At 48.8% G+C, this 23,668-nt stretch overlaps 2 protein-coding genes, 1 non-coding gene and 1 pseudogene across 3 annotated transcripts; all 4 read right to left on the minus strand.

Annotated features, from left to right (window-relative positions):
* Positions 1–620: 620 nt before the first annotated feature.
* LOC123618779 (killer cell immunoglobulin-like receptor 2DL4) lies at positions 621–4,999 on the minus strand. The gene is made up of 2 exons (XM_045521785.2): positions 2,599–4,999; positions 621–2,139 (listed from the first exon to the last, which is right to left on the minus strand). Exons 1-2 carry the CDS (start codon positions 2,782–2,784, stop codon positions 1,900–1,902), a joined length of 426 nt encoding a protein of 141 aa, XP_045377741.1. The 5' UTR covers positions 2,785–4,999; the 3' UTR covers positions 621–1,899.
* A 509-nt stretch (positions 5,000–5,508) lies between these two features.
* Positions 5,509–12,534, minus strand: LOC105074490 (putative killer cell immunoglobulin-like receptor like protein KIR3DP1). Its single transcript, XM_045521784.2, is given in 6 exon segments — positions 5,509–6,107; positions 6,109–6,238; positions 7,494–7,799; positions 9,056–9,340; positions 10,136–10,171; positions 10,415–12,534. Coding segments are annotated over 5 exon segments (930 nt in total). The 5' UTR covers positions 10,140–10,171; positions 10,415–12,534; the 3' UTR covers positions 5,509–5,902.
* A 2,191-nt stretch (positions 12,535–14,725) lies between these two features.
* On the minus strand, positions 14,726–22,272 carry LOC141578563 (putative killer cell immunoglobulin-like receptor-like protein KIR3DX1; annotated as a pseudogene).
* On the minus strand, positions 17,530–17,602 carry TRNAV-AAC (transfer RNA valine (anticodon AAC)). Its single transcript has one exon. It is a non-coding gene; the product is annotated as a tRNA-Val (tRNA).
* Positions 22,273–23,668: the final 1,396 nt, after the last annotated feature.

The following is a 23,668-nucleotide window of genomic DNA, read 5'->3' on the forward strand; positions in this document are numbered from 1 at the left end:
CTCTTATCCCCGACAGTACATTTCCCATTTTAGCCCATGAGAACAATGCAATTGTTCGGTCCATCTGTATGACAAGATTATCTACAGAGTCTGAGCCCAGGTTCTGCCCCAGCAAGGGGTCTTGGAGAATTCTATTGTCATAATGGCTGATTTTGATAGTGCAGAGGCAATACACGTTAGGGTGAAATTACCTGAATGATAGCAGTTAAAGACAGCACTGGGGTATGAAACTGACTCGGCGTCATTAGAATGAGACCTGTTGGCCGCGTCCAACAGAAGTCAGCAGGCAAGATGGCCTTCAGCAAGTGAACGGGTAAATAAACTACAGCTGTATTGACAGTATTATCACAGTGCATCCAGCCCGTGGAATAATATTCACTGCTAGAAACAAGAGAGCTATCAAACCATGGAGAGACATTAAATGCATATTCCTCAGTGAAAGAAGCCAATCGGAAAAAGTCTTCCTACTCTGTGATACCAACTATATGACATTCTGGAGAAGGAAGAACCATGGAGACAATAAAAAGTTCAGTGGTTGCCGGAGGTAATGAAGAGGCAGAGCACGGAGGGTTTTTAGGGCCGTGGAAATAACCTGTGTGATGTTACAATGATGGATATATGTTATTATCTGTTTGTTCAAACCCATACAATGGTGACACCAAGAGTGTTCCTCAGGTAAACTAGGAACTTTGGGGGATTGTGGTGAGTCAGTGTAGATTTATCCTTGGTGAAAAATGTACCATTTGGTGAGTGGTGCTGATAATGGGGGAGGCTATGCATGTGTGGGGACGGAAGTACATGGTAAGTCTCTGCACCTTCCTCTCAATTTCGTTGTAAACCTAAAACTGTTCTAAAAAATAAAGTCTTACAAACAAACAAGCGACGCTCACTCACTGAAGATGGAGTGTTCAGCTGCATCATGAATACACTAGTTGGCTTCTCCACTAAAATCATACTATCTAAAAGACATCTAAGGACTTTTGGTTATCAAGAAATTAAAAATCTATTTATTTCTGGGGCTCTAGAGCTCAAGTTGGGACATGAACTCACACTTGAAGAAAACTGTCTACAGCAAGGATTTCAAGCTAGGTGTGAAAGGAAAAAAAAAGTGAGCATCTTATGTTTATGGGTTATGAGTTACTCAGCATGGCTGTAGCTTCCAGTAGAAACATAAAAGTACAGGTGGCTGTGATGTCGACGTTGGCAGGGGTCAAGTGAGACAGAGAATCGCGGGCTAAGCATGGGAACTTGGTTTCTCTCAAGGAGGTAATGAGGCCATAAAATTGGTAAGCAAGAGAGAGTCATGCTCATATCTGTGCTGAGTAGAAATTGTCTGGACAGACTGACATAAGCAAAAGTGGCCAAAGGTCATGCAGGGAGGGGCTCTCTGCATTTCCCTTTCTTCCGTAGATGGCATTCAATAGTTCCAGCTGCTGGCATCTCCCACTAGACCAAGATCCACAAGAATATGAATTTTCTTCGCTAATATTTGCTTAAAGACTTAGAAGACGCCGTACCTCTATAGAAGCCTGTTGGAAGAATTAATTCATTGACTAAATATATCATGATTTCTAGAATGTCATCAGTAGAATGTCAGAGAAAGTGGGCTAATTATGTTTGAATTTCTGGAACACTTGGGTGATTTTGTTGATAATACTGGAAATGAATGAATCATTATAGTAACATCCTAGAGTGGCTGGGGGGTTTCCGAGGGGCCCTGAGGTTTTAGAGATGCCCCTGTGATCAAGAGGGGTGACCCTGGAGATGGAGATTTACGCCTTCAGATTCTGGCTGTTGTTACGATGCAGTTGTCAGGCTGGGTGTCAGAGAGAGCTGTGGCATCCGTGGAAGGTCTTCCTGTGCGCGTTCAGGGGAGAGGGCTCCAGCCTCGCTCTGGCCTCAGTACGCTGCAAGATCTGCGTACACACTGGTACCGGTTGAGGGTTCCGTGGGCCTCTGGGAAGTGGGAGCGACCTTTTTCTGTGTGGACGTCCAATGATCCAACAGTGCATATGCCACCTCCCTTGGTTCTTCTGTTTCAGGGTCCTGCATAGAGGGGCATGATGAGTGAGGGTGTGCAAACACTTGTGGGGACTGCGGGGAAGTGGGACAACGTTGAGAGATTGCACGAGAGAGAACCTACCACCCTGTTCACCATCCTGGGCACCTCAGGCTCGCTGTTCACTGTGGCAGCATCTGTAGGCGACAGAAGTCATCAAAGCAAAGTGCTTCTGGACTCTCATTTTATAGATACAGGTACCAGTGCACAGAGAGATGCAATGGACGTCTGGGATTGCTCATCCGCCTCATGGTAGAATCCGAAATTTTACCTCTTTGAAGTTCAAACACCCATCCCATCGACAGCTCCCAATTTCTATACCACTGATTCTCTCCCCTACTTTTTCCCTTAGGTAGATCCTGTTTCTAGATATTAATGGCTGCAGTGGACAAGAGGATACAGTGGAGAATTAGGCAATGGTCTGGAAAGGGAAAGAGACAGGGGCATTGATGCTTCCTCTGAAAGCTCTGTCTCTGCGGCCCCTGCCTTCAACCGGGTGTCAGCCTGCAGCCACAGGACACACACCTGCGCACCCTCACCCCACCTCCCCACTTTGCCCAGATAGCACCGGCCCCTGCTTTCTGAGACTTACTCTTTTTGGCAGAGCACCAGTGACGGATGAGGAAGAAAGGAAGGATGGCAAGGAACAGGATGGCCACTGAGGGCCCAACCACAACATGCAGGTTATCTGGAGGAAGATGCAGATCCAATAAGAAGCAAACCATAGCAGGCCTCCGTTACTGGTTGCCAGGTAAATTAATACAGTACCCCTATCTCCACAACACGCTCGAATCAAACAAACTAAATTCTCCAAGAAAAGAAAAGGGTGAAATGAAGACCAAAGCAAGTGAAGTTGCCTCATGTCACACAGCCAGGAAATAATGACACGACGTGTGAGCCCAGGGTTGCAGAATGCAGTGTATTCACTTTCTGTGATCTTGTGAGGTATACGTTAGGTTGACGCTCTGCTGGACATATTTTGTTGTTGTCCGTTCCCTGCCCCAACAAAACCAGTCCTTCGGGAAATCAGGAGGGAAGTGGGCCAGGAGGTAGTGCTATGTCCCACCCAAGACCTGAACTCACTCAGAAGAATACTGGTATTCACCTCCCAGGTGAATCTGTATCTACACATATAATTGGAACCGGGGGTGACGTGAAGGCTTGGGCGTGAGGGGATGGCAGCGGGCAGGTGTTGCACCAGGCATGCAGCACCTTCTCTAGTCCAGGACTGTGCCGTGGGGGAGGGTGTAACGCTTCACATTGCTGGTCTGACCTCGTCTTCACAGGAGCCTCAGAGGAAAGAGGTTCAGCTTAACTTTGTTGTGGGTAACAGACGTAATCATACAGCCGTGGCATAATAATGACTTGAAGCCAAGTGCCTCTGTCATGCTGGCATATTATCACTATTACACTGAATGCCTTTATTTGCACCACCCTATATTTGTTCTCTCCCCTGCCAAGTACGGATTTAGACGCAGTGGAAATAAATCTCAGGGAGTAATTAATGAGCCCAAGATCAAGCAACTGGGAGGTACCAGATCCAATAGAACCACCCTCCAAATGGTTCTGCCACATGAACACATCTTACGTCCACCCACTTCATTAATTTAGTGTCTAAGCTGGGGCCATACTTCACCAGGAAGGTAGAAACCGCTTAGCCAGGGGTCTCCCGGGCTCCAGTAACGCACCTGTTTGTTTCACAGAAGTCGTTATCAATCATAAATGGATTCCTAGCAGGCCCTTCGGTGGCTCCCAGTGGCAGTGAGCGTATACCACAGGCCCCTTGTTCTCACTTAGCTCTCTTGTGTAACCTGGGTCCTCTCTGTCTCCCTACGTTCATCTTGTAATTCTTTCCACCTCACTCGTAGCATTCCAGGCAGAGATTCCTCCTTGACGTAAGATTCTTCTCATGTTGGTACCTTCATGGCTGATAGCTTTGGAATTTTCTTCCACCGATCGTCAAAGAGTTAAACACGTCTTGCCATTAATGTCACAGAGTAAATATTGCCTGATGAGCGAGATAGGCCCTCTCAGGCAGCCTACGTCGTCCACTAAGCATTATCTATCACTTCATTTAAAATTTCATGCATAGGTGCTTCGTGATGGATTATTCAACCGTTCTTCCGTTTGTGTATTCGTTTTCTGCCCTTCCACTTAATTGCACTGCAGTATCAACTCCCAAGAGCCGAGGCCAAAGCCACCTTGTTTACTAGTAGTAGACAGAAAAAGACATCTGCCCCCAAATGCCTGTGACCCAGTCCTCGTAACCTGTGACTGTGTTATATTACGTGAGGAGGAATTAAGGTTGCTTAACGGTTAACTTTAAAGTGGGGAGATTATCCTGGATTATTTGGATGATCCCAGTGTAATCACAGGGCTCTTAAAAGAGAAAGAGGGAGGGAGGAGAGAATTGGAGAAAGAGATGTGACGAAGGCAAGAGGGCCAGAGGGATTCGATGCGAACTAGACATGACCAGCCGTTGCTGGTTTTGAAGACGGGGGAAGGGGACCGTGAGCCAAGGAGCGTAAGAAGGTGCTGGAAGCTGGGAAAGGCAAGGGAGTGGGTTCTTCCCTGGGGTCTCCAGACGGAGGGCAGCCCTGCTGCCGGCTTGATTTTAGCCCAGTGTAACCCACTTCCGACTTCTCAGCTATGCAGCTGTAAATAACTTAAAACACGGTGGTGTTTTAATCCGCTAAGTTTGGGAAGATTTGTTACAGCGGCCACAGGGAATGAACACACAGTGCACACCCAGCGCATGGAACAGCGTTTGAGCAAATAAGTTGATGAAGGAGCCGTATGTGTGGATGAATCCGGTTGCCTCTCACTGCAAGGCTTTTGCTCTACTGAACACATCAGGAGTTCATCCCCACAGGCAAGAGCTCATTTCCTGGCAAACAGGACTTCGCCCATCACCCTCATCAGCCGCTGCCTTCTTTTCCCTCCTCGGGTCTTCAAAATTCTCATCTCCAGTTGGGAATGGGGACATAATACTCATGGCGTTATTCTGGGAAAGGGGGTCAGGTTTATTTTTCTCATCCTCCTTTCTTGGAGGAGATTAAGAGTCCTCACTGAGCCTTACACCGGCCCAGATGCCTTCTGCTGTGGGAGCGCCGGGGGATGGGGGGCGGGAGGCGGCAAGCCCAGGAGCCCAGAGCTAGGAGGAGGCTGAGTCGGCGCCCTGCCCCAACGCTTTCCTCGCCCGGCTTTCCACAGACAGAGGGAAGGGGGTCCTGTACTCACCGGTGTTGGAGCTTGGTTTTGTGCGACTCGTTGAAGAGTCTCCTGGAAAGCAGAACAGGAGACGGGTGAGGAAACGAGGCAGCCTGTCCTCTGCCACGCTGCCGCTCCCTTGTCATCTGACGCCGAGCTCCTGGGAGACTTGGCGCCCCCTTCTGTATTCCCTGGGGGCCTGACTCCTCCCCGAGACCGCAGGATGCAGAGGGGACAGGAGAGGCTGATGACGAGAGGTGTCTGCACCCAAGAGCAGGTCTCCCGCCTTGCCTCAGCGCCATCGGTACCCCTGGGACGTTCGCTGTGGGTGACAGGTGAGGAGGGGCTTCTGGGAAGTGGTAATAGTGAGAGGCCAGTGCAACCTCTGAGCCCCCCAGACTGAGCCCAGCCTCTCCTCCTTCTGGGTCTGCCCTGCCCCCTTTCTCCAACTGCCTTAATAGACCCCTCAGTGTGGCCTCCAGGCAGGATGTGAAGGAGTGTCTCAGGTACATCCTCAGTTTTTCTTTCTCTTTCTCTTTATTCATCTGTGCTTTTCTTCCCTCCAGAATTCCTGAGCATCTTCCCAATATCAGATGGGCTCTCCTCAGACATGGTCTTAGTATTTGGTCTGAATCACAAGACAGGAGTGGGACAGGCTGAGGGCGCCTCACCTGTGACAGAAAGGTAGAGTGTGTCACTTGGGTCTGACCACCTGTAGGGGGAGTGGCTGGAAAGGCCATGGCACCTGTAGGTTGCGCTGTGGGCTGGGCTCCCAGGACCCAGAGGGAATTCTGCCTGGAACGTGCCGTTGTGGCTGTGCCCCGCAGCACCAGCATCCGTGGCTCTCCCCCTCCCTGAACAGGTGGTACACGGCAAGGGAGCTCTTGGAGTGGCAGAACGAGGTCAGGTTCCCGCTTGACCTCACCGTGGGGCCCACCTGGGCTGGGGGAGGAGGTTTCCTGCATAGACCTGGAAGGAGAGGCGGTTCAGAGGGGTCCTTCCTCACTCACACTGGCTTCAGCCCTGAACTGAGAGTCCTCTCTCCCGGTTCTCCTGAACTCTCCCCCCTTGCGCCCACTCTCTTGTTCTCTCTCCCCGTCGTGTCTGTCTCTCTCCTACTTTCTGGGTCTCTCTCTAGGTCTCTGACATTGCCTCCTTCCTAATGTTTTTCCTTTTTGTATTTTTGTACTCTCTCGGCCCCTCTTTGGATGGGTTGGTTTCTCTTTCACTCTGAGTCTCTCATTCTCTATCTTGTCCCTGTCTTTTGGCATTATTCATTCTTTCTTTCTTTCTTTTTCTTTCTTTCTTTTTCTTTCTTTCCTTCTTTCTTTCCTTTCCTTCCTTCTTTCCTTTCTTTCTTTCTTTCTTTCTTTCTTTCTTTCTTTCTTTTCTTTTCTTTTCTTTTCTTTTCTTTTCTTTTCTTTCTTTTCTTTTCTTTCTTTTCTTCCTTCCTTCCTCTCTCTCTGTGTGCGCGCACATCTGTGCACAAATGTGTTTCTCTGTCTCTGCATTTCATTGACCCTGCTTTCTCTCTGATCCTACCTCTCTGTGGGCTTTTGACCTCCATAATCCTGTAACATTTGGGGTGACCTTGCAACATGGCCTGAAGATACAGAATGAAGACCCATAAAACACACAACGTACAGGAGCCACTGTTTGACTCCTTCACCAGGGACTATGGTATCCTGGGGGCGCATTTGTGGCTCAAATACATGGAACGAAGCCATGTCAGAGTAAACACAGCATCTGTGGGTGGGTGACATTGGGGATGAGGACACAGGGCGCGTGGAGAATCAGCCTGAGACAGGCCAGCTTGGTCATGCAATTTGGGTCAGATACATGGTGTGTCTTTGGGTTCTTTTAGTAAGAGGAGTGCAGAGTTAAAATGGAAAGCAAATTTCTAAACTGTTTCAAGTCTCTGAACAAAGTCAGGGTGGAAGGGCGCCCTCTCTCTGATACATTCATGTCTGCCTGTATCCCTCACCTCACTCTTCATCTCCTTTTCTGAGTGCCTCTGAGCTGCGTCTGCTCTTCACGTGATAGCAAGTTGTCTGTAATTGTTTCTCCTCTTTCGTTGTCTCTCTCGATGTAGATCAAACCCATTCTGTTTCTCTCCATAAGAAGCCTACACTCATCTCCCTCACCACCACCTGGGGCTTCCAAGCCCTGGCACATCCAGTTGGTATTCCCAAGTAAGGCTGAGGGCAGGTCTAGACATTCTCACCTGTGATCGCCATGTCCAGAGGGTCACTGGGGGCTGACCGCTCGTAGTGGGAGCGACTGAGAGAACAGAGGCATCTGTAGGTCCCTGCACAGACAGAAGTCATAGTGCCCACGGAGAAGTTGGCCTGGGAGCCCCCCTCGTGGAGCTGCCTAACGAAGTGCAAGGGGTCTGTGGTTACCCCCTCCCTGTGCAGAATCAGAATGAAGCTGTCAGACGTGATCTCTGAGCGACATTGTAGCGTTATGTTCCGTCCTGTTTGCACCAGGGGACCTGGCTGAGCTGTGAGGGAAGGTTTCCTGTAGACGCCTGAGAACATAGATGTTCTGAGTTTAGAAGGAGTCACCCTTCCTCACCCCATCGCCCCCCACGTCTGTCTTTCTCCTTTCTCTCTGTGTTTACACGTCCTTTTCTGTCTGTCTACGTCCCCCTCCACCTCTCTCCCTCCTGTTTCTCTGTTTCTCTGTCTCTAGCAGCACCAGACTCCATTCTCACTGCGCTCACCCTTAGCACCTTTGCTGTTGTATCTGATTTCCACAGACCCGTTTCCTGTGTTCTGTGGCGGGGGTGGGGGAGTGACCACGGCAGACTGCATTTCCAGGCTTTCTTATCAGCCAGGTTCATGCTCTTTTTGACAAATTGGAATCCCTGGTAGGAAGTAAAAATTAAGTAGTGAGGCAGGAACTGTAGTGCCTCTCAGTGTGCACCCAGCTGGTGCCTGTGGATGTGTATGCGGGTGGAGGGGTACATCTCCTGCCACGTCCATGCCTCCTCCATGGTCCCCGCTTCCATCGGGCGCCCCTGAGACTGGAACCACGGGCACTGACCTGCGTCACTCCTGCTACCCTAGCCTATTTCTGCACAGCTTCACTTCACCTGTTTGACTTCCTAGTGTGTCCTTCACCTGGGCACCTGCAGTGGTTGCCTACTGCTGCTGTAAGAAGTTGCCACAAACACGGTGGCCAAGAAGAACACAAATTTATTATCTTGTGGTTCTGGAGTTAGAAGTGTGACACGGGTCTCACTGGGCTGACATCGAGGTGTCGGCAGGGCGGCGTTCCCTCCGGAGCTCTAGGGGAGAATTAGTTCCTGTGCCGTTTCCAGTTTCCAGAGGCACTTTGAGTTCTGTTTTTCATAACTCTGTCCTCTATCTTCGAAGCCAGTGATGGTTGGTGGAGTCTTTCTCATGCTGCCTCCCTCTGATGCTCACCCGCTTCCTTCTTTGCCTTCTAAGGACCCTTGTGATTACACTGACCCCTCCCGGATAATCCAGGATAATCTCCCTCTCTCACGGTCACCTGCCTAACAACCTTAATTCCATATCCAGTCTTCATTTCCCTCGGGCCGTAACATAATACATCTGTGGATTTGGAGTATTACGGTGTGGGCACCAGGGATGCCCTTATTTTGCCCACTGCAGTACCCAACTTCCTGTATTAAATATCCTTGTATCTAAAATACTTGGAGCATTTCCTGTTGTTTTGATTGGCCGCTGACTGACACTCCCACAAGAAGACTCGGGTAGGAAGACAATGGGTAGCCATTCTAGGCACGAGCTCTCTGACCTGTGACCACAATTGTCAGGGGGTCGCCGGGCGCCGACCTCGCAGAGAGGGAGCGACTGTAATAACCGAGACACCTGTAGGTCCCCGCGTGTGCTGAGGTCACAGGGCCCACGAGGAGGCTGTTCTGAAATCTTACGTCCTGGAGGTTGGGGACATGGCCTCCGGCATCCTTGTACAGCCGGAACCTGTCAAACCCGAGGTGGGAGTGGCACTGAAGAGTCACGTGCTGCCCTAGGGGAACCACAGGGCTTGGCCAGGCAGACAGGGAGGGCTTGTCATGACCGCCTGAGGGAGAAGGAGGCACAGCTTTAGAGAGGAAAATGGGGAGCCCCCTCCCCTCTCTGTGCTCAGAGGCTGCCCCTCCTTCCCCGTCTCTAAGGCTCCTTTCCAAGCCAGGGGAATCCATGCGACATAAGCACACAGACAGACATAGCATCTCCGACAAGAAAGGCGTACTGAGAATCTTGAGCAAGTACTCAACAATGGACTCTTACTAGATGTGGACAGTGTAAAATTAATTACGTAGAACAAGACGGAGTAGACAATGGAAAAATAAGCTGTGTGAGTGAAATGCTGTCAGCTCACACGGAAAGCACATGACGCGGTGCAGCCGGCAGCAGAACATTCTGGAATCTCAGGGGGCATGGCATACGGTTCTCCCCTCTTCTGACGGAGGGGCAGCAGCGACAGTGCTCTGCAGAGCCTGCCTTCGTGGAACTTCTGCAGAACCTGAGTTTCTGTCTTGCCCTCGGAAGGCCTGTTGTTCCTGGCACTGCCTCCCTCCCTCGCTCCACAGGAAACGGAAACCCCTCCCCAGACACCCCAGATCTGAGTCCCCTTTAGCTGCCCGTAGTGTCTGGCTCAGCAGAGTGGAAGAGTGCCTGGGGAGGGCTTCTGGGCCGGAACGGGGGGCTAGATGCCCCTGGGCCCCCTCTTTCTACTTCCCAAGTGATTCACCCTCTGTGATTATGACTTCCCATTGTCAGCCCATCACCCAGCCTTCTGTGCCATTTCCCCTCCGATTATGGGAAAATTGTATTTGAAGAGGATGGCAACCCAAGGTTTGGGGAAAGAACTCACCCATTTGTGCCTAGATCCTCTGGACCGAGAAAAACCCTGGAAAGAAAGACTCATGCAGGACAGTCCATCTCCATGTAAGACCCGGCTTCCCACTCTTATTTCCACCTGGCTTGTGAGCCTCATTGACCAGGACAGTGCTTGACTCAAGATAAGCTTGGCCGTCAAGGTCCACCTCACCCCCATGGATGCAATGGTCTCTGTCGTGGAGAACCCAACCTTCCAGGACAATATTTGCACCCTAGTACTGCTCCCTCCCCTTCATCCCTGTCCAGGACTCACCAAGACATGCCAGGCTGATGATCCTGGAAGTCATGGTGCTGCTTCTGCTGACTAGAAGGCAGAGACCCAGCAAAACTGCGACATGCACAGGATGTTGTGATGGCGGCTAATGTACTCACAAGTTGACCGCAAGACAGAGAGGTGACCCACACACGCTCTTCTTACCTTAAATGAGGCAGTGTGTGGGGGCTGGCTGAGGGAGGAATTGCGCTTCCTGGAAAATTTTCAGACTAGACCTGTCTCCTCAGACCCTTTACAGTGGCCAGACTTGAAGTGCAGTCTCTGACCCGACCCACCTTTTGCTACATTTTCAAGTTTACCAAAAATTTAGTCTGCAATATCTAATCTGCTATTACTCCAATGCACTGTATTCTTTTCTTTTTTTCATTTTTATATGATTTTCATAGAATTTTCTATTTCCTTCTTTCTTATATTAAATTTTTTTCCAAGCATTATATTCTGTTTTATTTTTAATCCTCAACCATCATGATATCCATAATAACATTTCTTAATTGAAAATGCAGGTTTTGTTATTTTTTAATTTATGGATTTTCTTCTATATTGTATCATCTTTCCCCTGTATGTATGTACTTCCAAGTTCTTTGACTGTCTAGCAGTTTTTAAAAATCAACGTAGAGTTGACTTACAATATTACATTAGTTACTGGTGTATCACACAGTGATTTAATGTTTTTATAGATTGCACACCATGTAAAGTGCTATAAAATACTGAGTGCCTTCCCTGCACTGTACATTACGCCCCTGTGACTCTCTTATTTTCTAACCAGCAGTTTGTACTCCTTAATCCCCTTCACCTATTTTGCCCCCTCCCCTCGGGTAACCACTAGCTTCTCCTCTGTCTGATTCTGTTTTTTTTATATTTGTTCATTTGTTTTGATTTTTAGATTCCACATGTAAGTGAAGACATAGTATTTCTCTTTCTCTGTGTCGCTTATTTCACTAAGCATAAAACCCTCCAAGTCCATTCATCTTCTCAGATGGCAGGATTTTATTCTTTTTTTAATTGAGGTATAGTTGATTTATAATATTATATAAGCTTCAGTGCACCTGAATCGCTGAACATAGTGATTCACAATTTTTAAAGGTTAACTCTATTTACGGTTGTCATAAATTATTGGCTATGTTCCCTATGTTGTACTATAGCCTGTATATTCTAACTGCATATCTTTGTAGATTATTAATTTTATACGTAGTAGTTTGTACATCTTAATCTCCTACCCCACCTCGCCCCTCCCCCTTCTCTCTCCCCATTGGTAAACCACCAGTTTGTCCTCTGTTTCTTTTTTGTTATATTCACTAGTTAGCATTTTAATATTCCACATGTAAGTGATATCACACACTGTCTATTCACTTCTCCTGCTACCTTCCAAGCCCACCTGTGCTGTGTGAATAGCAGACTCTCGTTCTTTTAACGGCTGAGTAGTATTCCATTGTATGTATACACAGCAGTCCCACTTCACACATTCATCTGTTGGTACACTTACGTTGCTTGGTAACGTCAAAGACCCCTGAGTTCAGGGCGCTGTGGCACCCCTGCAGCTCTCTGCTTCTCCCTGGGGAGTCGTATTAACAGGACAGCCTGCGACCGAGGCGCCAGCACAGCACCTGCCTCCACCCCCCTGCCCAGGTCCATGACACAAACAAAATGATTGACTGACTTGCCAGATGGATGCCTTAGGGGCTGCTCCACGAAGGATACTGATGCTCTTCTGGGAAACACAGAAATGTGGGGCTGCTAACTCAGGTCTCACTCGTGGTTTCTGCATGATGGTGTAAGTGTTGATTGTTACCACTGCTCCAAGGTGGCCAGTGCCCGCAAGAGGCAATTAATCACTGACCACACCCTCTTTAAATGGATCGATATAAAGATGCCCAGATGAGTAGAGGTCTTTTGTAAGTGTGAGCAGCTGACCTGGTACAACAACTAAGCTGTCCCTCAGTCAAGACCAGCATGGCTGGCTTACCTGTATTCAGGTGTCCTACTCATAAAATATGCCAGACTCCACAATGAACAGAAATATGACAGTTTGCATGGAACTACTGGTTTTCTGTTACCCCAAATTAAAACTTTTCATATGGCTCTCAAGAATTTGATTCGTTCAATAATATATAAGAGAAAACAGTATGGATGTAAAGTCGAAACAAGATATTGAAAATCTTGGGATAATTGGGCAACAGGGAAGAAGAAAATACTGTGTAAACAAATCTCATTCTAAATGGGAGCATTTTGGGGGGAGGGTGTAGCTCAGTGCCTCCTCCACGGGTAAATAAATGAATAAACCTAAATAGGAGCATTTGCATTTCTCTGCTCACATAAGCCTGTACGGGCTTCCTTGTAGGAAGAAAACAAAGAAGTAAAACACGTATGAGTGGACATTCCATTGATTTATCCTCCCAGACCTGATAAAGTAGAAGCCACACTTAAGTACGATCAAATGGTAGGAGCATTGAACACGGCAACTCCCTTCATGCATAATTAGTCATAGACCACTCTTTCCTTAACTCACAGTGTTTTCGGGGGGAGTAATTAGGTTTATTTATTTATTTAATGGAGATACTGGGGATTGAACCCAGGACCTCCTGCGTGCTAGGCACGCACTCTGCCACTGAGCTATACCCTCCCCCTACTCTTTCCTTAAAAATAACTCTTATACTCTGTTATTCATGAATGGATCATTTATTTTGTGGAAGGGAAGTAGTGTGTGTTTCTTGCTCATGTGGTTTTCTCTGTGCATCAGCTGATCTTGTACGATCACTATGCTTCATGCATTTTCCAGCGAGAAGAGGATGCTCTGGTCTTTACCTCTCTTGGTAAAACAGGGTTCCTCTAGGACCAGCCTAGCAGTGGAACAGACACTGGGGAGCCTGGGGTCATCGTTCAAATAGCCTGGCTTGGAGCATGCCTGTCATTTACGCTCACGTCCACTGACCAGCATTGGCTGCTAGCCCACGTCCCAGGCAGTGGAGGAGATATAATCCTCCTTTTTGTCCCAGTGAGATGAGGAACTGTCTTTGCATTGCATTAGATGTTATCAGCAGTTACACCACCTTCCTCTGTCTGTTGGGTAGTGGATTAACTCACATTTGCCAAGCATGGGTTTCCTGAGACCTCCCATGGGCAGGACCTTGAATGGGCACCCGAGTCTCAGAGAGTAGTCATACTGCACCCTGCTCAAGAAGCTGATGGCCCAGGCACGATGGACCAGCACAGAACCGGCAATTGTAGCTGAGCATAGTGGGCATGTGGGAGTGGTGGCGAGAGCACTGTAGGGACAAAAGATGCATGTAACTAAGACCTCGAGATACAGATGCTTGTATGAAAGCGATGTCTACACTGAGATGCTCAAGAAATACAGGAATTTGCCAGGTGGAGATAAAGCAGTTCCTAATTCCAACGCTGAGCAACGGTTTATTGCATGTAGCAATCTGTAGGCTGTTTTGTGAAGACACTGATTCAATTAGAAAGTAAAAAAAAAAAATTAAGGGTAAGATGGAGAAATCCACAAAAGCCAACATCCTGAGTATATTGTGTATTGAGAATAGATGCGTGGTTTCTATCCAGAAAACAATGGATATTAGGAGAATGTGTAAGCAGGAGGCGATATTCTGAGTCTGGTTGAAAACACAACTGGCAGACACTTTCATGGAGTTAGGAGGTGATAAGACCTTCCAGGAAGGGGTCCTGCTTGTTACTCGTATTCCACTAGGCACGGTCACCTCAAAATACATGTTACATATGACCTCTGCCATCGGACTGAGCTCCGTGAGAACGTGGGCTTTCTTCAAACTGGTATCATCAGTCTAGAACAGCTATTATGTTCTGCAACAATGAAAGGGTTGTATATTTACTCTGTTCTGTGTGACAGGGAGCAGCGACATGTGGCTTCTGAACACTTGAATTTTGGCTGGTGGTGCTGAGGAACTGAATTTTAAAGTTTATTTAATCTAATTTTAATTTAAATAGCCCTATCTGGCTAGTGGCTACCAGTACCTCAGACCTGGCATCTACTTCCTCTCTATAAAATTTTACTGAATAACTTACAGAGCATATGCATCAGACTTTCCAGATTTGCTTCGGTAGAATTTCAGAAAAAGGAGGATGCTAATGATCAGATACCCAGTATGAGCAGATAGTACGATAAATCTCTGCAAATGGTGGGACAGTTAGAACAGAGCCTCTAATAGCTGAGAGGTGACTAAGAGGCTGTGGGATTTTGAAAATAATCCTACAAGTCTTTAAAAATGTTTATTTATTTAACTTCTTGCTTTTTGTTTTTGTTTTGGAGGGGGAGATAATTAGGTTTATTTATTTACTTGTTTATTTTAATGGAGGTACTGGGGAGTGAACCCAAAACCTCGTGCGTGCTAAGCAGGTGCTCTACTGCCCTCTCTCTCCCTACAAGTCCGAGACGCCGCTGTTAACCTTGGAGCTGTCGGGCTGGGTTTGTGGAAGAGGAACAGTGCCCTCGGAGGAACCCCGTTAGGAAGAGTCCAGATCCTTGCTTTGTAGCACTCTGTGTGGTCAGAGCCTGGGGCCACGTCTGGCCACAGCATGGTCTTGGTTTATGTTGAGTTCCATGTAGACACTGTGCTCAGCTGAGGGCTACGTAGGGCTCAGGGGCTTGGGAGTCAAGTTCATCTCTGAGCTGGTCCAGCGGTTCAAGTGGGCATATGTCACGTCCTGTGTGTCTTCTGCTGCAGGGTCCTGGGAGCAGAGAGGTAAGAATAATGGACTGAGAGAGGGTCTTTGAAGGCAGGAGCACTGGACACGTGGAAGAGCTCAAGCTGTGGTGAGGGTTTGGGCTGGGAGCACTCACCTTGCCGTTCACCATTCGCTCCTCCTTGGGCTCTGGGTCCACCAGGGCAGCTCCTGTGAGTGGAAGGAAAGCTCTTGGGAGGATTCTTCCAGATCCTCACGTCTTTGGTGGGAACATCAGAGCCAGAAAAAGGCAGGCGGGCAGAGGTTGCTCAGCCCGTCTACCCTGCTAAATCGAAGAAAAACCATCCCATATACAATCCCAGGCATACGTTGACTGTCCCAGCGTCCTGTACAAACCCACTGACCCCGTCCTATATCTTCTCCTGTAGACCATCTTCTTCTGCAGGTCAGTGGATTCCCCAGCGCTGAGGGGGATATAGGGGAGAAGAAGGGATACTTGTGGGTTGAAGGAAAGGACAGGGTTCCATGGGTCTCTGGAAGATGTTCCATCAAGGATCTCAACAATAAAACCACAATTTAACCCACAGGAAGTGAAAACATAATTCTATGCTCCAATCACACCTCTCCTTCAGTCAACTACATTGCTCCGTCCTCCTTCAGACTTAGACAATTTTTGATAGAACCCCAGTAACAAACAAGAGCAGCGAGGAAATGCCAGCAGGGATGAAGGCTGTGGAGAGCGCAGGGAGAACGTGCAGCTTGCTGGCATGGCCCTGAGGGGCTGAGTTTCTGTCAGTAAGCAAACAATGGAAGCTCTGCTTATTGGTTGTCTACGTTGTTGCCAATACACACTGGATTCATTGTATCCTTGTGTCAGGCTGTGTCAGCATCTCTCAGCCTGACCAACCATGGTCTCCATCTCCCAGTAGGTACAAAAACATCCAAGAGAAATGCTAACAGTGGACAGAATAATGAGGCTACGAAAGACCAGCAGAGGTGTGAACCCAGGTCCACCTGGCACCTTCTCCTGCCCCATGTGACAAGACATGATGTTTTTGCATGAACAGGGACTCCTTGCATCAACCATAGCTGAACATCCTCCTGTCTCATTCTTCCCCAGGACGTGATAACTGCACATTCTGAGAGCTGAGAAGGCCTGGCCAGAGGTTGGATTAGGTCATGCCTCTACCCCAGGTTCCTGTGGTTTTAACTTGCTTCAGAGAATCTTGAGGACCCTCTCCCAGGAATGACAGAATGAAATCCAAGTGCCTCATCATTGTTTATCAACCTTAACCTATTTGGGCTCCAGACACTTCTCTCATCTTCACCTTGCACACCACGCACCAGGCACACTACGCTGGTGCTTTGAATGCACCAAGCTTATTGCCACTGGACTCACTGTGCTCACCGTTCCATCTGTCAGGAATATCCTTCCACCAGTCTTCTCAAGGCTGGCGTTCCTTGCCGTTACATCACCCTGAAATGCCACGTTCTTCAGTAGAGCCTTCCTCAGCACTCACTCTTAATTATCCACTTAGGTTTTCCCTATCACATAGCTCTCTCTTGATGTATATGAATTCATTCACTGTAATGAATTTTAATTCTTTTATCCATCAGACTTTTTCTCCTCCATCCACACACACCTGGAATGTGCTCCTCGTGGAGACAGGACCCTTTCACTTCTGAACTGTTGAATATATTGCTTGCAGGACAGTAACAGGTGGACAATACATATTTAAGGTGTTCCCTTAAATCCACTACTTCCCCTATCATCTCCAGCCCTACAAACCCTGATGGAGGGAAGGTAAGCTTCTCCCCTGAGAATGGGGACCCCTTTGTCCAACTTAGAAATTCTGATTCTCAGAGCATGAGAGGTTCAACGTCCCCTCTTGTTCTCATGCTGACCACAGTCTCAAATAGTGACGGGGAATTTGGGCATTAGAGAGGAAAGCTGACTAGCCCGAGGTCACCCAGCTGGGAAGGGACAGAGCCAACACTCACACAGGAGCCCTCTGTCTCTCTAGGGATTTATGAACTAAATTAGGGGGTGTCCTTACCTACCTTTTATGGCGCTTGGGTCTGTGTGTGATGGACAAGTACTAGTAACGGATCCTAGGAAAAAGACAGAGAAGGGGTGAGCAAATGACTTTCCTCACCCACTGAAGTAGGGCCATTCCTTCTGGAGGGTCGGCCTCCTGCCTACCCCTTACTCTGTCATCCCCCAAAGGGCTGATGGGGATCTTCTGGCCCCTTCATCTGAATGCCTTGAGTGGATACTCCCTCCCTGAGATGTGATGGTGGAAGGAAGCACTAAGGATATGCCTGTCAATGAAAGACAGCTATGAACAAGGGACATTATCCCCTCTTCGGTGATGAATATCTGTGCTCCTTTTTTCAGCGGAGGGAGGTAATTAGGTTTATTTATTTATTCTTAGAGAAGGCACTGGGGATTGAACCCAGGACCTCATGCATGTTAAGCATGCGCTCTACCACTTGAGCTACACCCTCCTGACTTATGCTCCTTAATTGGTAAATGACCTGTATGTCAGAGGGGCTTTGGGGAAACAAAGGTGAGGGGCAAATGGAACCTCTGATTTCCCCAAACTGAGCCCAGTCTCTCCTCCTTCAGGGTCTGCCTTGACTCCTTTCTTTATTCACCTGGATAGACAGAACCCTGATGTGGGCATCCATACAGGAGGTGGAGGAGAGCTGCGGTACCACTTACCATCCCCTCTTCCTCTCTGTGTTTCTTATTGCTTCCATTTGTCCAGGAGCCTTAAGATTCCCCCATCACCAACATGGAGCCTTCAGATAGAGCTCTGTGATGTAGTGTATCTATGATTCAGTGTATTGTAGAGCACTGGATAGGATGAGTTTCCTCACCTGTGACTGAAAGGTACAGTGGGTCACTCGGGTCTGACCATCTGTACAGGGAGTGATTGAAAGAACGCCTATGGACCCCACAGTGGGCTGGGGTCGCAGGACCCAGAGGAAAGTCGGGCTGGAATGCACCAGTGTGACTCTTCCCTCCGGCAAGCCAGCATCCTCAGGCTTCCCCTTCCCTGGATAGGCGGTACACGTCAAAGGAGCTCTCAGAGCGGCAGAACAAGGCCACATTCTCTCCTAACCTCATCATGGGGCCCAGCTCGGCTGAGAGAGATGATTCCTCGTGTATTCCTAGGAGAAAAAGAGACCTTGATCTTAGAGCACAACCTCACTCACGCTGACCGTGGACAAGAATGTAGGGTTCTCTCCCCATTCTGCTGAGATCACTCTGTATGTGTTTTGGTGCCTCTCTCAGTCTCGCTTTCATCCCTACAACCTGAACTCATACTGTGTGTGTGTGTGTGTGTCTGTCTGCCTCTTTACGACTCTGCTTTCCCTTGATTCTATATTGCTTTCTAACTATATCCCCTGGCTTACTGCCCTTAAAATCAATAAGAGATACAGGGCTTTCTCTTTTTTTGATGAATATTTATAGTAGCTTTACTCATAAATACCAGAAACAGAAGGGGAAAAAAAGCAAATATCCTTAAACTGGCAAATGGATAAGCAAACTGTGATATTCATACAAAAGAATATTGTTCACCAACTAAAATGAATGAACCATTGATACAACAGCCGGATGAGTCACAAATGCCTAATGTGAAGTCAAAGATGCCAGACACAAAACATTACATACTGTATGATTCCATTTATATGACGTTCTGGAAAGAGCAAAAATACAGGGGCAGGGAAAAGATCAATAGCTGAAAGGGGTTGGGGTTGGGGAGAGGAGTAGACCACAGAAGAGCAGAATGAGGGTGTTTTGGAGGGTGACAGAATGCTTCTGCATTTTGACTGTGGTAATTGTTACATGATTATGCATTCGTCCAAACTCATAAAGCTGTACACCCAAAACAGTAAATTGTATTGTATTTTAATTTTTAAAAATTTAAAGCAAATGTATTTATTTTAAAAAACACAAAGACAAGGACAACTTAAGATCCCATATCATCTCCACCATTTAATATGAGATCTTAGACAAATGACTTAATATCACAGAGGTTCAGTTCTCCAACTTTTAAAATTAAAAACATATTATTTCTATTTCACTGTATTATTCTTATACTTAGTTCGTTAAATGTTCTGAGCGCCTGCATTTTCATATTCCATTCCTCCTTTCTGAAATGTTACTTCCCTTCCTCTCTTCACTACTTTGCTTCCAACTAGGAACCTCTGGGACTATCAGAAAACACGATATGGACCTTAGGCTCTCTGACCTAGAACGAAGAGATTATGGAGTGGAAATTGCCAGAAGCTCCACAGGATCTTTGAGAACCTCATTCTGTAGGGAGTGGCTAGCACGGCCCTGCACCCCCAGGTGATGAAAGGGACCACTGGTGGCGAAGGTCGGAAGGGACCACTCCTTCCTCTTTGTGCTGAACGGTGTGTTAAACCATGATGCTGAGCAACCTCTGGGTCCCAATTCAGATCATCTAGGGGCTGGGCTGCAGGGATGTCTGGTACCATTGTGTTCTCCTGGCAGAGGAAGGGAGCTGTGGTGTTAAAGTGGGAGACCAACCCCTAACCAACTGTCATTCGGGGCGTCTTTCCCCATCACTCTTTCATAGTCTTCCCCCCACCGCCCCCAAGCGGGGCTGTGTCCGCTGGAACTACAACTCCCGGCGTACCCCGCGCCCAGGGGTCGTAGCCACGCCGGCCGCCCTCCCAGGGAACTCTGGGAAAGCAACGTCGCTTCCGGGGGTACGCCGAAGACGGCGTCGCAGCGACGCGCTGGTGTCACAGAGGTGGTGGACGCCGGAAGGCGCCCTTACTGATTTGAAATGTGCTTAGCGATTTGAAGCCACGACAAGACTTCCCCCGTGGGATTCCTAGTCTCCAGGCGAAAACGCCCCTTTTGTTCTGTCTTTCGAAATCCCAGAGGCCTAGCCGGTGCCCCTGAGCACCGACGGAGGCAGCGTTGATTACGTGACACGCGGAGGTTGCCGGCTCCAGAGCGGCTTCCCAGAGAACTTTAAAAGCGATTTGTTCTAAGGAAAGGAAGGAGCCGCGAGACCCTCCAGCTGCCCGGGGGAAGCAAGTTTTGTCTGGCACAGTTCTCGGTACAAGCAACCGACGTTCAACGGCCCCTCCCTCACCTCTCGGCACCACCACACTGCGCGTGCGCAAGCTCCTCTCCCGCTCGTTCACCCCCCCACCCCCGATTCTTGCTCTTTTGCTCAGTCACAGGCTGTTTCCTCCTTAGCTTCTGACAAGTGCTGTCTTTTCTTTCTTCTTCTTCGTCTTCTCCTCTCTCTGTTTTTCTCCCTCTCCTGAGTCTGTTAGTGTCTGTCTCTGTCTGACTTCTCTCCCTGTACTAACAATGTCCTGGACACCACTACCACCCCGGCACTTCCACGACACCAAGAGAAGAGGGACTGGCCACACTCACCTGTGATCACGATGTCCACGGGGTCACTGGGGCCGACCACTCATAGAGTGGGAGAGCCGTAGCAGCTGTAGGTCCCTGCATGCACGGCGGTCATGGGGCCCATGAAAAAATGAGCTTGGGTAGGCCCACCAGGCCCACCAGGAAGCTTCTCTCCATATTGCTGGGTATGCGGCCTGCCGCTCTTTTTGTGCAGGATAAATTTGTCAAACAGCAATTGACAGCGCAGGGTCACAGCCCCTCACACATGCACAATGGAACCTGGGTGGGCCGAGATGGAGGGTTTTGTGAACAGCCCTAGGGGCAAAGAGGTGGTTAGTTTCAGTGAGTCACTCTGCCTAAACTCTTACCCTGAGACCTATAGGGGTGAATTCTCTCCTTTAACCAGTGAAGCTGATGTCCCTTCCCATCTGTTTTCTTGCATTTTCTTAAGACTCATTCTGTCTACTGGCTCATGAGTTTTACATCCTTGATCTCACTGCCTTACCTCTATCTGCTTTTCCACTTCTCTTGGCTAAAAGCCTCAGCCTCCTCTGTGTTTCTTCTAAGCCCTTTAGCTGTTAGATCCACTCTTTAAAAAAAATTTTTTTTTGTGGGAGGTAATTAGATTTAATTTGTTTTTAAAAAATTTTCAGAGGAGGTACTGGGGATTGAACCCAGGACTTCATGCATGCTAAATATGCACTCTGCCACTTGAGCTATACTCTCCCCCCATTGGATCCACTCTTTCTTCATCCCATCCCTAATCTACGTGGTGGTGGTGGTGGTTGGGGTGGCAGGGGGCTGGGGTGATTCTGCAGGAAGCATTTCCTTCTCCCTTCACACACATCTCCCAGAACATAGGGTGTGACTGGCAGGAGATTGGGGAATAAGGTGGAGAAAAAAGGGACTATTTCCCAATTTCGGACCCATTCCATGCTTCTGGAGACATCTCCTAGGGGACCTTGTCTTACCTGAGACTTCTGTATAGGGTTACAACTTCCGTGTGGGATGCAGGTGCTGGAATCAGGGGACACCACTGCTCCCTGGGTCCTCCCTGCTGGCAGGTAGCAGCAGCAGTCTGCTCTTGCTAATCCCTAGGTTGGCTCCCTGCTCCTTCACCTGGGCGCCCCATTCCTCTATTAAACACTCTGTGTTTAGATTCTCAGTGTGGGTTCTCATTCCATGATTAGGTCCTGGCTGGGCATCCTACGATAAGACTTGGGCTGCACTGGGCTTTGGACCCTGGGTAGGACCGTCTGCACGCAGGGCAGTCACGGGCTGGGCTGGGCTCCTCCTACCTGTGACCACAGTCTGCAGGGGGTTGCTGTGTGCTGAGCACGCGAGGGTGAAGCTGTAAAGTCCAGAACGTGTAGGAGCCAGTATGTGCTGTGGTCACAGGACCCATGGGGAAGTCGTTGAGATGATATCTCTACAGTTCAGGGAAATTGGCCCCATTTCTTTTGAATAGTTTGAATATCACACATGGAAGATGGCAGTGACACTGAAGAGTCACATGCTCTCTGAGGGGAACCACAGGGCTCGGCCAAGCTGACAAGGATGGCTTGTCAGAGAGAAGGAGAGAAGGGAGCACAGCCTTTGAGAGGAAAATGGGGGGCTGTTCCCTCTTTTCACTGCCCTCAGTGAGAGGTTGTTTACTCTTTACATTCTTCCAAGGCTTCTCCCCAAAACTGGAGCTCCCTGATGCCCAGGGGCACCTGGTGGGGCCGGAGACACAGCCAGCCCAGCACGGACACCACAGATCTTCTCAGAACAAGAACTACACTTAGAGCGCTGATAAAATGTTGAGAAAGTTTCTCTTAAAACAAAAATTAAACGTGGAAAAGAAGCAGAAGAGCTACTTGTTGGGAAAAAAAAGGTAAGATGTGAACCTTGCTCTTTTGTTACTTCTCTTGCATCAGAACGTGCCCAAGGTCCAGGTGGCCCTGCCTGATGGCCAGTCCCTTCCCCTGGGGCAGGCCGGGTGCGAGGCCCTGCGTCGCCTCTTGTCGGTGGCGGGTTGGAGGTGGCGCGAGCCACTTTGTCCCAGAGGGGCTTCGTGGGGTCCAGCGCCTTGCTCCCCTCTCGTTATGGAGATGACACTCATCCGTCCCAGCTCCCAGCTCCAGAACGTCACACTGTCCTTCAGGTGAATACAGAGCGGGGTTAACCTCTGAGAGGAATGTAGGTAGAGGATCAAGGACAGAATAAGAACCGGGGATCCATAGGGCATACTGCTTTCCTTGTACCTCCAGAGGTCTCAGCACAGTCCCTCAGCGTCGCCTGCATGAGCCCCGACTACTCTGCTCAGCACAGCAGTAACAGGCCGGGGGTCTCTCCCACGTGTGCCCAGGTCCTCTGGCCCACGCAGAATCCTAGAAGGAAAACCGCACCAGAGATGACTTGTCCCGACTGCATCCAGGCCCCCTTGCACTCCCCCCCTCCCCCCGTGTCATCTGGGCACTGGTGTGAGGACGCCCAGATCTCCAGCGGAGCTGTCTCCTCCCTTCCCTTCCAGGACTCCCCCAGACTCAGGAGGCTGAGGAGCCTGGGGGACTTCGCGCGGCTCTGTCAGACAGGAGGCGGGAGCTGAGCACAGCTGCCCGGCTGGCAGGATGTGGTGGGTAGGTTCCTACGCTGTCGCTTGTACAGCTGGCAGGGTTCATGTCACACAGGAAGATGACCAGCCTCTTCTCATCCTTCTCGAAGGGTGGTGGGTGCTGAGGGTCTGATCTGAGCCGTGTCACTCAACACACCTCATATCCTGAGTGTCACATTCTGTTTTCCGAAACCCTAAAGTCATAGGAGGATTTGAACAGATCTTGCTGCCTTTGGAAAGTGGTAACTGATTCAGTTTACACCGTGCAGTGTTCCTTTCCCAAGCTGATGTGTAAATATCGTTAACCTTAAACAGCTCTTTGTAGAAGAGAAATCAAAGGTATCCCACCTCATATTTTTGGCTCAGTATTGGTTGCAAATTAAGGGGGCGTCAATAGAGACTTTGATTCTGCATTTCTATAGGAGAACCAGACATGCGTATTGTAGTTCTTCTTGTTTATCTGAGGTTATTCTTGACTATGAGTGGAAATTTTGTGCCGTCTCTCTGTCTACCACTTCCTCCTTTTCCAATCCAAGGACCACATGTTTACACACACACGCAAAAA

The sequence above is a fragment of the Camelus bactrianus genome, chromosome 9, assembly GCF_048773025.1.
Source record: "Camelus bactrianus isolate YW-2024 breed Bactrian camel chromosome 9, ASM4877302v1, whole genome shotgun sequence".
In the NCBI taxonomy this organism is placed as follows: domain Eukaryota; kingdom Metazoa; phylum Chordata; class Mammalia; order Artiodactyla; family Camelidae; genus Camelus; species Camelus bactrianus.